The sequence below is a fragment of the Lichenostomus cassidix genome, chromosome 4 (assembly GCF_008360975.1).
Source record: "Lichenostomus cassidix isolate B80296 chromosome 4, HeHo_3.0, whole genome shotgun sequence".
NCBI classification, from domain to species: Eukaryota; Metazoa; Chordata; class Aves; order Passeriformes; family Meliphagidae; genus Lichenostomus; species Lichenostomus cassidix.
Window position 1 is genome coordinate 19,854,682 of NC_139484.1, and position 15,879 is coordinate 19,870,560.

Genomic DNA, 15,879 nt, shown 5'->3' on the forward strand with positions numbered 1-15,879 from the left:
CCCCACAAGCAGCCACGTTCTCAAGCAGCCTCCTGTGCTACATGAAGGGGTGCAAACCCCTCAGCTCCAGTGCCCACTGCCATGCTGAGTCCCTGGTTTGTATTTCATCTGATCTGTGAGTAAATAAATTCTGATGGAACTGCAGCTCAGCTTGGCTTCTCCTCAACCCCCTGCTGGCACCAGCAGTTGTTCCCAGTCTTTCTCTTGCAGCAATAGGGGAGGTTTTGTGCCAGGCAACTGCAACTGCCAGTGTCAGGGGTCAGCTCCACAGCCTCTTGTCTTTGTCACCAGCTCCCACAGCTGGCTGGCATCCATTTATTCTATTCTCTCCATTTACAATCAGCTTGAGACTCTCTGCCACACAAATGTTGCTTCCCCCTGTGAACCCAGTAACCTTGACTTGAAATGATCTGTATTGTCAAATCCTGAGGTAGTTTGGCTGTGCCCTGGGCAGTGATTCAGTTTCTGTCCCATTCCACCCCACTTGTGGGCACACACACTTGTCAGATGCCATCAAGTGGCAGGACACACTTCTCGTTATCTATTCTGCACCAGCACAGCCCCAGTTCTGACCCCTGGGGTATCTCCTTGGCTTCCAGCTGGACCCTGAGCTGCTGATCCCAACACTCTTAGCCCAGTGGCTCATTGGCTCTCAATCCACTTTCTCAGTCTCTATCTCATCAGCTTATCCACGAGGATGTTTTGGGAGACAGAGTGAAGAGCCTTGCTAAGGTTGAGGTAACCAACATCCACTGCTCTGCTCTCCTCCACCAAGCCAGACATTCCATTGGAAAAGGCAGATGGATTGGTGAAGGTTGGCTTATCATAAATCCTTGCTGACTACCAGTCCTCAGGAATCTACCCCATCACCATGACCATTCAAGGATTACTGAGAACTGTCCCCATGCCATTCTTCACACAATATTAGGAGCATTTCTCTTCTGGATTTATTAGTTGTGGGCTCCTCATTCCTCATTTTTTAAGGAGGCTACAATAGCAGTGTAGAAAGCAATCCCCATTTTCAATTTTTCACAAATAAACCTTTTCACTGGAGCACGAACAGAATAAATTCTAATTTACAGATTACTAGTCCCAAGGTGGTAATGACAAGCCACCAAAGAGCATAAGGCAATCACATTTATATCACTCCATCTGGGAGAGGCAAAAGCTGAGTGTCTACTTCAACAAAGACCACGACACACAAACATGTTGCCATTGTTTTCCATTCACCCTAAGAAAAAGACCTAAAGGAAAAAATGCTGGTTTTGTTCTTGACCATTCTCCAGAGACATTTTCTGACTTGAAATCTGAGACCAGTTCTCTGATCAGTATCTTCCGCTGTGATCTCACTGCTCCAAGTCATTCCAGTGGCTAGCTAGAAACTTCCGGAAAAATGAGCTTTCAGAGACGTTCAGAAGTGATGATAGAAGTACCTCACAGGACAAAGTTGTAAGAATTTTAGTGAAGCTGGGGTTATACTACTGTAGTTTTGTATCTCTTGCACAAATGAGTAAAAAAAAAGTTAATTCATAAGCCTTCTGCCCCTCTGTTTTTCCTCAGGAAATTCTAAATCTCCAAACTGATAAATTACTTCTCCCTTCAGTTCTTTTAAAATAAAAATGCTGAAGTCCTATTATACTTTTCTAGGCCTCAGGCTACACAAAAAAAAAAAAAAAGCGCCTGGGAGAGCAACAAGCCTGCAGTGAGCCTCTGGGGAGGCAGTTTATGGCAAAAGTAGGAGAAACATTGTACTACAGATCCAGTTGGAGAGCCCTGAAGTGGGCTGTTCTTCTCTTTGAAATATTTTTTTCTTTCCTCCCACTCCCACTTTAGTCTATCTTTGCATAATCTCTTTTATTTTGTTCAAAATCTCTTTTATTTTGTTCAAGTGAAGCAGCAGCAAGAAATTCCCCCTGCTCTCTCTTTTTTTTTTTTTTTAATTGAGAAGAACTGCTGGTACTCAGCCTCTGGTGGGAAAAAGCAGAGGCCGAGGCAGAGCCCTGGCTCCCTTCTCCCACATTATTCACTCTGGTGCAGTTAGAAGCCAATGCACACTAATTGCTGTGATCTCCCCATTTGGCTTTTAACTTAAATAGCCATCTGTAGGAGAATCTCAGCTGCTTTCAGCAGCCAGAAGCACTTGAAAACAGCAGCCCCTAACATTGTTTAATTTTTACTTTGAGGTCATGAAAGAGACCACTAACTGTTTCAATGAAACTCCATAGGATGGGCTTTGGCTGGATGATTTGTTTCTGCTTTAGGATTTAATTTGAACAATATGGACTTTTCCCCATTAGCATAAAATAAATCAGCACTTTGCACTAGTTTCCCACGCATCACTTTCCACAGGCTGCCAGCATTAGGATCATGTGGACAGATGACAAGCACTCAAACTACTTACATCTATTACAGTCCACTGGTCACATCAGCTCCTGGTTTTGATCATTCTTTATGTTGTATATCACTGTTACTTGCTTCCCACAGTCACCAGGTCTAATATGCCTTGTAATTCAGCCACACAGCATATTTAGACAGTCATCAATTCAAATCAGGTAGCAGGGGTTTGAATAATAGAAGACATTTTTTCTCAGTAAGGCAGTTATTTGAAACACACCATAGCTGTACTTGTAAGATTTCAAGGAGATCAAGTATCAGAACTCATATTTTCCTTTCCCAGCTTTCCATATTCATGTTAGCACATAAAATGCTGCTTTAAATAGGAATTGGTTTTGTTCCTCGAGTCTAACTGAGATAAGTTTGAGACTTACTGAGCCAGAGTCCAGGTATGGCACTTCATCTTCAAAGTCACATGGGATGAAACAAATTATCCAAGTTAATGAAGGGAAGCCATTGAGCTAGCTGGAAAGAACAGGGTATTTTTCCATGAAGATATTCAGGCTTCTCCTTCCCCACTCCACCACTCCTGCCTGACTGCACTGTGCCAAAGGGGACATCACCACACTGCCCCAAAGCTGCCCCATCCCTTTTCCTGGCAGCCCTCCAGGCTCCGTGGTGCCCAAAGACAGACCCTGGTGTGAGCTCTCTGTGTTTGCTCACACAGCAACTCCCTCACCAGCAGCATCCAGTTCTATGAGAAAGGGGGTCAACAACAGAGAAAGAGAATTCCCACTGAAGCAGCACAAACAAGAGCATCCCTGCAGTCAGCCCCACACTTACTGCCTGGGACATTTCCTCCCATGCAAAGCAAAGCTAGGTGGGTGCACTTGGGTTTTACTTGTGTAACCATGAGTTCTGAGTACCAAGAAACCACTTAAAAATAAGCCCATTTTCTGGGGGTTTTTGTGAGGCAGGTATGTCCTAAACTATCGATGAGTTAAGACATAGGATACAAAAGTTTGGGAAGATTTACAAGTTTAAAAAAAACCAAAAAGTTAAAACTAATCAGAAACTAGGGCACAGGCAGGAAAAGCATGGGATTCCTGGCTCTGGGTCCAACAGACAGGGTTGGTGATCTTCTGGGTGTGTCTGTTGCAGAGTTTCCACAAACAGTTTTGCAAACTACAGCAGAGGTCCCAAATATTTACAAAACATTTAGAAACATCCAGCTTTTTACACCAAATTAAAATATGTATCCTACCCATGGTCAGGGGCTTTACCTACATATGTCTAAGATCATTTTTTCAGATCCAGCTATCTCCAGTCCAAACTAATCTGTAGTGCTTCTTGTCCAGACCAGTCTGGATATTGTAAACTCAGATGCCAGTTGTAACTATGAAAGGAAGATTAGACTTGCTGAAGAAAGAAGTCAAATATGTATCTAAATACCACAACAAAACAAACTGCAGATGCTTCTCTGAAAACCATGTCAGATTAGAGATGCACATTTTTTGCTAAACATTTCATGTTTCAATTGGCAGCTCTAAACCAAATTACTCTGCCTAACCCCAGAACAACACATATACAGAAGCATCAAAATTTCATGCAGAAACGTTTTTTGAAAATGAGGGGATTTTTTTTTCTTAAGACTCTACATGAATAGACTAAACATTTCTAGATTTTTTTTAAATATACGAAAGTCAGATGTTGTCCACCTGTTAATCACTGAGGTCAGAGAGAAAACAAACCCAAGTTGCTCCATGCTCACGTCTGAATTTTTGGTGTATGTATAAAAACTTTATTTTGTACAACTTTTAGAGCAGTTTAGATTGAACCCAATATTGAACTAAGGAAGTGGCTTCATATTTTGTATTACTGAAAGACCATTTCCCCCATTTTGCTGGACAATCCCAGCACAGCTGCAAGCAGCCTCCTTGGATGCAAAGTCTGCCTTTCTTGCATTCACCTCAGATTCCAGTGCTGCAGCAGCTCATAAATGGGTTTTTAAACTTTGGTAGGAGTTCAATAAGCATGTGCATTTGTTTCTATTTGCAGAGTAGATTACAGCTGGAAAAAAAAAGGGTAATTTTTTTGTTTTATGGGAGGAAATGAGAAAGACCAGTGCCATAGACAAGGATTTCATTAAGATGAAGAAATTCCAGTTCTCCAAAGGGAAAAAATGAAGCTTTGCTTGAAGATCTTTCAACAATTTGTGTGGTCTTTATCATTTCAAACCCTTAAAGTGTGATGGTTGCAAGTTTGCATGGTTTTCTGAACTTGTCTTGGAATTTGAGTTTTTCCTTAGCCTGTTTAAGCCCTGAATTCAATTCCAACCGAGTTAAGACAATTTTTGATCAAAAAGCTGTTGCACCAGCATGTAATCTTCCAATGAAATCTATCAAAACTCTAACAATAGGCCTAAAAGGAGACACTAAAACTTGACAACCAAAATAAAGAGCTGCAATTATGTATCGTTGTCTCAACCTCCCTGCATGTTCTAAAGCAGTCATCCTCCAGAGCACATATAGAGCATGTTTTTGCATGTCAGCAAGTATTTCCATTACCCCAAAGTATGACCAAAAGTCTCACAGTGATGTTAAAATGCTGAAAGCAGCAGAAGAAAACAAGACATTTTCCACATCAGAAAGTGAGATAACCTGAATTAATAAAATCAAATTAAGGATCATTCAAGAGGGAAAAAACCCAACTTATTTACATATTATTTTCCATAATTTTAAAACTTCTTTTTATGTAGTTGCTTTACTCTTATTATTCACTATCCTCTTCCAGACCAGAAGAGGAAATGATCAGTTAATAATGAGATCTTATGTAACATTGTCAAAGATTACAGAGTGGTATAGGAGAGCAGGAGATGCTGTCACAGAGCACGTAAAGTGGGTTATTTTTGAAGGAAAGATTCTTATACATAAACCCAGTATTATCTAGTTGTTATTAATGTTTTTCACTTGTATGTCAAAGCAACCCTAAAAAGAGTCAGGGTTCTTAGCAGGAGGCCTACAGTTCTTTTGGAAATAAGAGAAACATCATCTACAAGTAGAGTGTTAGTGGGCAAACACTGACAATGGAGAGCACTTATGAATAAACTGCTGTACTCATCATCCTTCTAAAACCAAGAGGGGAACAATTAGAAACAATTCCAATAGCTGACTGGAACATCAGTGGGAACACGGAGAGAACTTCTTTCATTTTACTGGAGCATCTGATTGCACATCTGTGAAGAAACCCTTGCACAACAGAGTTCCATTTTTCATTTTCACGCCATTCATTAGATATCACAGATGAGGCAGAGCAGACACAAGAGCTTCGTATTCTAGAGTTATAAGAGGGTAGGGGAAAGAGGAAGACTATTTTCCCTGAAAAAAGAAGGGATAATTTTGGTATTTATTTCTTTTTTTAAAAAGGGTAGTTTCTGTATTCCGTTGCAAGCAAAAAAATATATACTTCTTAATCATTGAAAGCCTCTGGAAATTTTTAGTGAAGTCTGGACTTAGTGAAGGCTGATTGGAAAAATTACTAAAAACAAAGAAACAGTGTTTTGCCCAAACATCTAATCAGGTTTTTCTGAATTCTTTCTGTTAGCAGCCTGTCACCTTGATGTAATTCTCACCACCCCCATCATACGCCCTATAAATTATTGTATTTCTTACACTCAAGTATAAAATTAGATTTCCCTGAAATTTCTAGCTGTCCATTGGTTTCATTGTGGTTTTCTGAAGTGACATGCTCATCTTCCTAACTACCATCTGAAGAGATCATGGTGCTTTGGTTGCTGATGAAAATGCATTGTCATAGTATTCAAGCAAAATTTTCTTTGGATGCTTCTGTTATGGAATTCTCAGCAGGTAAAATGTAAATCTCTATTAAAATATAATATTCCAATTTTTAAAGAATTTATCGGTCATCTCAAGCACCATGCATATTGGAATTGTTTTGGACAAGACTGCTTCCTAAAATTTGAGCCTGTTCTAGAGTTCAACTTTTCTCATTGGAAGGGATTTTTATTAGGTTAACATAAAAATGAGTGACGAAGCAAAAACTGGCTCCTGATGAATAAAACCCACAAAAAGCCCACAGCAACCAAAATCTCCCCCATCAACCCCCCAAATAAAAAGTTTTAGCAAGAATTCTCCAGAAGAGGAGAAACAAAAGATTATTAATAACCTTTCCCTTAGGAATATAGTGAGCATCACTAATTTGCATTGCATTTGGTTATTGAAAACCATATATGTGTTCACACAACCAGACAGCAGGGCTGTTGTGTAAGAATCAACATAGGAAGGACTTATATCACTAGGAAAAAAATTACTCATATTTAGAAACATCCAGTCCTTCAGACAAAAGTATTTCCTTATTTACTCCTTATATAACATTCAGAGACTACAAGATTTTCTATTCCATCCTGTGAAGAAACATCTGAAAGGACACTGTTTTACTGAGCTGCTTCCAGTCTGAACTGGAAATACCAGTTCATTTGGACTTTTCTGTTAACTAAAGGGCCTTAAAGAAAAAAAAAAAAAATTAGTTGGTAGGTATCCTCTAACCATCAAGCAGGTACCAATACACTGACTTAAATATAATTAAAGCCTGTGCCAAACAGCTGTGTTTGCAAAGCTGCTGAAGGGAAAAAAATATTTTTTTTAAAGAAGGATGCTTACATCACCAATAGTTGGGCCAAAACACTCTGAGTTCAGCATTACTTCAAGCTACAGTTTTGTTTTTCCCTTTATAAGGACAGTCCTTGGTTACAGTACTCAGGTCACACACAAGTTGTTATTGTGAAACATGCCGGTTCTTTCTAACATTTTGACACCTCAAATCAATACTTGTGACTTTGGTTTCCACTCAGCTTTAGGTCCACAAGGTTAAACATTGAATTGCTTGATTTTCCTCTAAATCTCCGTATTGCCTTTCCACTTCCTTTTATCCAACGCCTTCAGCCTTCCAAGCCACCACCTCCAATTGTCTTCCCTCACTTCAGAGACTTCATCCTTGTTGGTTGCTTATTATCTTGGCTGCTTTCAGCCTTCAAATCTCAATTCCCCATCTGTTCTTCCAGTCATTGGTCTTTCAATACTCTTTTTGCTATTTTAGCTTTTATAATGTTCTGGACTTCTTAGACCTATTACTTCAATTTATGTAAACTATTTCTATCCCTGATCTCTGTCCTTGCTCCATTCTTGTCCCCCAGGCATCTGACATTGTCACTAAAGCCTTATACTCTTGCTTAATCTCTCAATTTTATTTATTCTTCACATGCTCCCAGCTCTCATTCCAAATTGAAAACACAGCTTTTTGCCGTAGCATTTCAGAACTGCACTTTTTGGTTTCTTACATCTTCACAAAGGGGGCATCTGTATCTGTGTTATTTATACGCAGAAGACAATTGGGTGATGCACGTTGTGTGACTGCACAAAAATCACATTGTTCTGTGCCTCCGCACCACCTCTGAGGGTTCCAGGATTCTGTGCGGTGAAAAAGCACAAGGGAATTTTAGAAGCTTGTATTTTCCACTGACAGCTTGTTCTGAGCTGAAGCGAGTGCGCACAACACTGACATTTTTAGCTGTGAATCCAAATGAATTTTTTTGTGTGGTAAAAGCCAACCTAACCCTAGAATTCAAAAGCCTGCTGCTATATCCACTTTCTTAACACTCAGCCCAGCCACATCTACCCCTAACCTGCCATTCAGCTTCACACTTGTGGTTTCTTTGAATTTGGCATAACCTGTATGCCTGCAAAACGCTGAGCACCAGCCTCCATTAGTCTGGAGTTGTCATCAAAACCTACCTAATATATCTTACAGACGGGAAACTGAGGATTCTGTGGAAAGCAGATACGTTCTCAGAGAGACAGATCCTGCCATTGGATGGTGCCTCACGAGGAGCCTGGACTGCTTCCTAATGTTTTCCTTCCATTTGCACCAGTGGGCAGAGAATGAAGTGCCTTAGTAGACAAAGATATAAAGTCTATTCCTTGATGAATAAGGATGAACTCCCTGATGCCATTTTTATTTTTCTTAATTGACTGGTTTTTGTCCAGAACACAGTAATAAACAGAACTCATTAATTGTAACATTACTGAATTCCATGAAGGTTGGGATCAGACATGTATCTGTTCAGTTATCAGAGTCCCTGAGTGCAATGCAAACATTTTTGAGAAGAACAGATGCTATAATGTTGTCATTGAGCTCATGATTTTCTTCCAAGACCTTCCTGCTAGGCTCCACTCATGCTTCCATCTCACTTCCTCCACTCTCACTGAATGCCCTTTCTTTGTCTGTGAAAGAAAAGCTGCATCACAAGACAGGATTTTTGTGCATTTCGTAACTCCACTCACATAAGAAGAGCAGACAGCTCAGCATGGCTCACAAGCTCCAGTTTTGCCATGAATTCATCTTCAGAGAGAAACTGGTGGCCTCAACTGTCATTGCTGTGGAAACAAACTGAGGAGCTGAACCAGTAGGCCACAAAAAGGTGCCAAACCATCTCTCAGTGTTCTGGATAATTTCCACCTGAATTTAAATTTTCAGCTATTTTCCCCACTAACACACAACCCAATTTTGGTGCCAATCATATTTACAATGAGCACATGCAAACCTGCTTCATTTTCTCAGTTGGCTTCCTAGAAAATACCTGTATATTGGGAAAAAAACATGGCCTTTATTGGCACTAACCAAAGTGCTTGCTAGTAAAATGTGTGAATAGCATCCAGTTTTCCAAAGATACTGCGACTCCTGTCAACATTTCTAGAATCAGTTTCATTTTCCTGATAAATAAGTAGCCTGTCACCAAGGAGTCACATTTCTCTTTTGCTTGGTTAGCAAAAAATGGGTAGAATGAAGTCCCTTCATCTCAGTTCCACCAGCACAAGCTGATCAGGAGCTTACTGGAAAGACGGATCCATTTAGGATTTCTAGGGGAAACAATTTGTGGATTTAGGAGGATCTGAAAATTTTAGATCACTGTATTTCATTCCAACAGGACAAATGCCAAACTGTGTGATGAGAACCACCTCAGATGTTCTCTTTGTTGAATAATGTGACTTAAATGTCTGTAATTCATATAATTCAATTACAGCTGCTTTGTCCCCTCACTACTTAGCTATTGTTCCAATTGCTTTCTCTTCCACATTAGCCTCACCAGCTACTATTTTATTTCATATGAGCCTTCTGTGACAGCACACATCAAATAAAGCACATACAAAGACTCTACAGTCCTGTTTGACTGCAGCTGATGGCCACCTCTATGTCATGGCAACCCATCCCTCAGTCTTATTTCTAATTGCTTGTTACTTTTTGTCCATACTGGGCATTGCTGAAAATGCGTGTCTGAAAGCAAACCTTACAAATTTCGGTCACTACAAATCCCAGAAACTAACTCAGCTTCTTAAAGAAAAGTATTACAAATATGATTGAACCAGAAATTTAAGGGGTTCAATAAAATCTAAAAATAGCAGGTATTTTAGCTTTGGAAAGATGGCTTCCCCTGCCCTCCCCCCCCAGCTCTAGACCTTTCCTGATTGTATACCAAATGCAAATCCTGAATGGAATATATCTTTAATCTTCTTTGAAAACCTTTGACATGCTATGCCCTAATTCCAGTTGTGTTTCCATTTCAGTTCTGTTACTAAATTAAAGCTGGACATCAGGATATCAGATCAGATAGATATCAGGAAAAGGTTTTTGGGCACTGGAACAGGCTCCCCAGGGAAGCATCGAGCCTTACAGAGCTCAACAAGCATTTGGACAATGCTCTCAGGCACATGGTGTGACTCTCAGGGATGGTGCTGTGCAGGGCCAGGAGTTGGACTCAATAATTCTGATGAGTCTTTTCCAACTCAGCACATTCCAAGATTCTGTAACCTCTTCCCTCTAGTACTGAATCTATGCACTTCAAAGAAGTTGATATTTGGTTTTTGCTTTTAAAGAATTTTTTGCAATGTCATTATTTTAATGAGATTCTTTCTGATGATTACAGAGTACTTTTCTACCATCAGGGTCTATCACTGGTCTTGAAATTCAATATGCAGTTAAGAAAGAAAATCCAGCCTTCTGAGTCACTGGAATGTCTCAAGGTGATAAGACTCAAAACACAGAGGTGATTAATAAATTCTTCTAATTGTGGTAGGATCAGAATTTGGGGTTTGTTAATCAGAATTTGTTAACCATCCTCACAATAATCCCATTTTAAAATGTACTTATTTAATGCCAGGATTACACATCTTGATCAAGACGTGTTCTGGGGTGACAGTGGGGTGCCTGTAAGAGACAGACAGACAGACTGCCTAGGTGTAATGAGGCTGAGGTGGGAATAACAATGTCACTATTCATTTGCCCAGACCCTGCAGCATCTGAGCCATCTGCTGCTGAAACTGCAAATCTGGACTGAAGAATGCCAGATTATTTTCCTCTTCTATTATTCAGACAGCACTTCTCATTTGACATAACTTGCAGGCACTAGGTCTGTACTCATTTGTTTGTTAGAATCCCAGACCAACTTTTTACTGTGAGAAGGCCCTTTCCAAGCTCAGAATAACATACAACAGTCAAATTATAGCCCTTAAAAGAATATACCTAACTGGATGAAACTGTAAAAGGAATTCCTGTGTTAACACAACAGGGATCTAAATCCAGAGTTTTAGTTATAAAGAAGTAGTATGGTAGAAGTGAATCGCAGCAAATTATCTGTAGCACAGAGCAAGTGAGATGAAGCTCAGTAAATTGCTCATGAGAGTAGTCTTGATGACTCCACTCGATTACAGGGGTGAGAAAATTTTGTACAGTTTGGCTCACAGTTACAATGAAAATTAATTTGGTTTCGAAGTGATCAGCAGCACTTCTGAAAGCTCCTGCATGGTCTGGGCTTGACCCCCAAGAGGCACAAAGCATCATGGCCAACTTCTGAAAAGGTCATATAGTGGCTTAACAACATTCAGTGTGGACACTGTATTGCAGAACATGACAAACCTGTGCTAGATGAAGGGCTCTTTGTGCAAAGATCAGATTTATTTTGCCAACTATTAAAGATGAGGGAATAACAGTGTAAAACTATTTTTTCCCAGTAGAAGACAACATCCTCCTTAGTAACTGAAAGCCTGTTACAATCACTCACTGACTAAACAGGTTTGATTCCTCTGAATATTTTTATTCTCTCTTAACAGCAGCAATTATTCTATGTTCTGTGAGAAGAGAGGGAGCTGGACTTTGCTTCATAGAGTTGATTTCACTGTCTTTAATAATGAAAAAGCAAAATGTTTGCACAAGGTGGGACTGGACTGTGAACAACCTCATCTAGTGGAGGTTGTCCCTACCCATGGCAAGGGGTTTGAAACAAATGATCTTTAAGGTTACTTCCAGTTAAAACCATTCTATGATTCTACATACTCAAGAACTATGTTAATCAGAGTATATGAAACACAGAATTTTTTCTACTCATACATCTTTACGTTTAGCTATTTAGTCTGTACTATTAAATTTTCAGAATTTTTGCTGGAGGTAGCTACAAAATATGACTCAGTCTGATGAAAAATTTAAGTAAACAGTCGTCCAGAAATTTCTTTTCTGTTTCTGTTTAAATGGAGGCAGCTATACCTAAATGTTCACGAAGTAGTTCCATTAAAATCAGCCCAGACATTCCCCTTATTAAGGCTACATTACAGCTACACAAAATGATCCCTCACTAACTACAGGAAAAAGTTCTCCTTTTCTGATGTACTTTCAATGGCACAAACCTGGCAAAAGCAATTCTGCTGCTCATTGTTCAAAACACCCTTTTGATGCAAAAAAAACCCCAAAACCAAAAAAACCAGAAAAACCAAACCAAACCAAACAACAACAAAAAGACAAACAAAAAAACAAACAAACAAAAAAAAAACAAACCCAAAAACAAACAAACAAACAACAAAAAAAAATCAACCCAACCCCCCCCCCCCAAAAGAAACCAAGTTATGTCCAGCATGAAGTGAAAAGAGGGTGTTCCCAAGGAGGGGCACAGAAGAACATATCTCTGCTGGGGCATTTCACACCAGCCTTATCACTGGCACACATTAGAATACACCCCATTCCTGCTCCTTTACACAGACAGGAGTCCCCAGATCAGGCAGCACAGATGTCCTGCTCTGGCACATGTCCCTGCTGTACTTGGGCACACACAGGAGAGAACAGAAAGCCACAGTCAATTATTTGAATGCTATTAAAACATGATTCTTTTGGTTTGACCAAGATGGCTAATGTGTATAAATCCAGGGATGTACATAACTAATGCAAGTAACTATATAAAATCCTGTCCACATTCTTTAGCCAAACACATCCCTTTTGCTTCAAACTCATGTTCCACACTGTAAGTGCAGACAGCAACTTTTAAAAATTTTGTAGAAACTGTTAAAATTGCCATTATTACCCCAGAAAGTACAGTAAGCTTTCCATTTTCAGCCTCCAGTTATTAAAAGCAGATGTGCTTTCACATTTTTAAAGTGCTAAACTTTAAATCAATGCAGTATAAGTAACACTGCTACTCTGGAAGACAAAGCAGTTGGGCTAGGGGTCTATAAAATCATGAATGACAGGGAAAAGGGAAAGAGAAATGTCCACTGGTTTTGCTCATAGTAAAAAGATGAAGAGGACAATGAATAACCCTATCAGATTTTAAAAACAGGGAGAGAAGAGATTATGAGTTATGGAGCTCATGTCTTCAGCATGTTGTATTGGTCAAGTCTGAACTGCTGAAAAGGCAGTAAATTTCAAAAGGTTTGAATGCTAAGTAAGGAAGATCACCTACATCTGCCCTATGCTTCTTTTTTACCTCAGGGATCTGTTCCTAGTGTTGCTGGCTGCAGTGTACAGGGCTTTCTAACTTTTTGCACGTTACCCACAAATGAAACTAGCTGCTGTACAAACACAACTATCTAGCTGTGGCAGTTGTTGGAAAGTGGAAATTCAGAGCTTGAAGGGACCTGCAGAGACTATTCAATGCAACCTTCTTTACATTGTGCTGGTAATTAGGGTATTTTGGGTAATCTATTTTTAAAAGTAATCTCCGCTGAGCAAGGTTCCAACACCACCTTGGGTTCCAACACCACCACCCTCTTCTTGTACTCAAAAACATTCTCTAAATGATATAAAACTTATTTCCTGCTTATTGAGGCAATTCCTTCTCACGCTTCCTACAGTGGAAGAGTGAATAAACTAACTAAAAACGTGCTTACCTTTCAAATGGGTGTAAGGACCATCAATCCACAGGCAGGATGTGCTGCTGGTCTGGCTTCCATCTCCACAGCTTCTGCTCATCAGGGCTTTCCTGATTTCCATACACTCCTCCCTTTACATTTATTTTCTGTCTCATTTACAAATCAGAGCCACAGAACACAAGTCTCTCAAGCTTTCTGTTGCCTTATAGTCTAAACATGCCTTTGCAACACCACCTCCCCTCTGTTCCCCAGAAAGCTGGGGCTGCCCTCTCCCCCATGGCTCCATCACTCCCATGAGCTGCTCTCCTGCTCGGCAGGCAGGGAGCTGCAGGGCTGTGGGCCAAAAACCCCACTTTGTGAGCACCTGTGCCAGCCCAGGTGCTGCACAGGCTTCATGGACACAAGTAATTGCAAGCTCCCAGGGAGTTTATCTGCTGAGTTGTAGCATCAACTCCTCTGGGACTGGCCACCCACAGTAGAGATTTTCAGCAATCACAAACATCTTAAGCAGTGCAATAACCAGACATGAACACCAAATAACAAATATTAAATATTATTTCTAGCACACAAGTTCTGTAAAAGCTCAGAAAAGAAATACAACCACTCCAAAAGCATTTTCAAAAGCAAAGTTATGCACAAAGAGGCTTGCAAATATCAATTAAAGAGCACTGTAAACATAGTTTATACGAATTATTCCTTACAAACATTCATTCTTATTTTCTCTGCATTCAACTAACATTGTTTATTGCCCAGGGCACTCTTGAGCTAATATCTAAAAAAGCATTTAAGCATTTACTAAACTTCTATTAAATGAGAGGAAAACAGAATATGTACATTAAAAAAAACACCACAGAGGAAGCATATTTAGCCCAACTCTCCACCCTAAATAATATTGCTGCATTCCACTACTTCTTCCCCTGAGTAGCACAACGAGCAAACAAAGGTTTGCAGAGGTCATCTTTGAATAATCTTTAATAATGAGTGGGTGGGTATATCAACTGTGTAATTTAAAATAAGCTGTAAATGATAACAATAACAATATCTCGACTAGCAAATGAACCAATGCCTAGGAAACTCCAAGGCACTGGAATAACATTGTTTATGCTGGTAAACTTGTTGTGGCCCAAGTCAGATTTTGGAAGCTAGAGCCTTCCAGGAGCCATTTCCAATAGGTAGAATGTTTCATACAGTTCACAGGTATGCAAGCACAAACAATGGCCATTCCAGGAAATCTCAACAGTGGTGGTGTTTCTGTGCAGGTTTAATTTATTAGAAAATAGTCTAAGTGTGGCATTTTCTCTAATGAGGACCTTTATAACTTCAAGAACAAAACATTTTTGCAGATGGAGCTCTTTTGAGAGTGCTGTTTAAATATCTACAGTAGAGAGGGCTTTTCTTTCCTCCCAAGGGGTGATGCAGCAGCTCTCTCAAAAGTGTCACTGCTCTGTTCTCTCGAAAGACCACTCCTGTTAGTTCTCAGGCACTGAAACGGTTTGTAAGGACACTCCAGGCTCACCGTAGGGGATGGGATTAATTTCAATTGAACCTTCCTGTGAAAGAAACACAAATTTATTATTATCACTGCAGTGTGCACCTGAGCTACCCAAATGCAAAACAATGTCAATATAATATTAGTTCTCCTGATATTTTTCCTTATTATTAAAAATTGTTTCCTTATTATTAAATTGTTTATTTTTGCACATCCGTTTCCACAGCATTACTTCATTTATTCTTATTATTAAATAAGTTATCTAATATTTTATTTTTTATTAATATTAACTTACCACAGATAAAGATCATCTGTGAAAAGTTCTTATAACATAAATGATGACAAATAATTATAGGATCTTAAGTAACCCAGACAGATAAAACTCACTTGAAAACTTCGATTTTCATTACTGATGCAGGACCTTTTATGAAAAAAAACTGCAAACCAGAAACCATTCCTACAAAACTGTGAGCAGGCCTTACCCAGGAAGGGAGGTCAGTTGAGGTAAATTAAATTTTGATTATAAACTACCAAACTCTAAGAATGCCATCCTGAGGCAAAAAAGACCCTCCCAGGGGAAAAGCAACTACAGTGCAAATGAACATCAGAAATCTGAGAGACAATGGAAAGCTGAAACTTCATGTTCTATAATATAGACATATTATACACACAGTAGCAATATCCAAACTAAAAAAAAAAAAAAAAAAAATTACTTACCTGTGATTTTTTCCATCCATACCAAAAAACAGCAACTATAAGAACAAAAAGCAACACAAGGGCAATGCTGACTCCTGCCACTAGAAAAGCAAAAAGAAAGGTAACCATGACTCTAAGCCATTTGGACAAGGG

At 39.5% G+C, this 15,879-nt stretch overlaps 1 protein-coding gene across 2 annotated transcripts in view; it reads right to left on the bottom strand.

The window, feature by feature from the left end:
• Window positions 1-14,078: 14,078 nt before the first annotated feature.
• Window positions 14,079-15,879, bottom strand: part of LOC146437984 (uncharacterized) — a 137,044-nt gene continuing 135,243 nt past the window's right edge. For both annotated transcript variants that reach the window (XM_085058152.1, XM_085058151.1), the window contains 2 exons: window positions 15,748-15,827; window positions 14,079-15,091 (listed from right to left, as the gene is read on the bottom strand). In XM_085058152.1, the coding sequence (XP_084914278.1) occupies window positions 15,011-15,091; window positions 15,748-15,827 (161 nt within the window). In that variant the 3' untranslated portion in view covers window positions 14,079-15,010. The remainder of the gene's footprint in view (window positions 15,092-15,747; window positions 15,828-15,879) is intronic.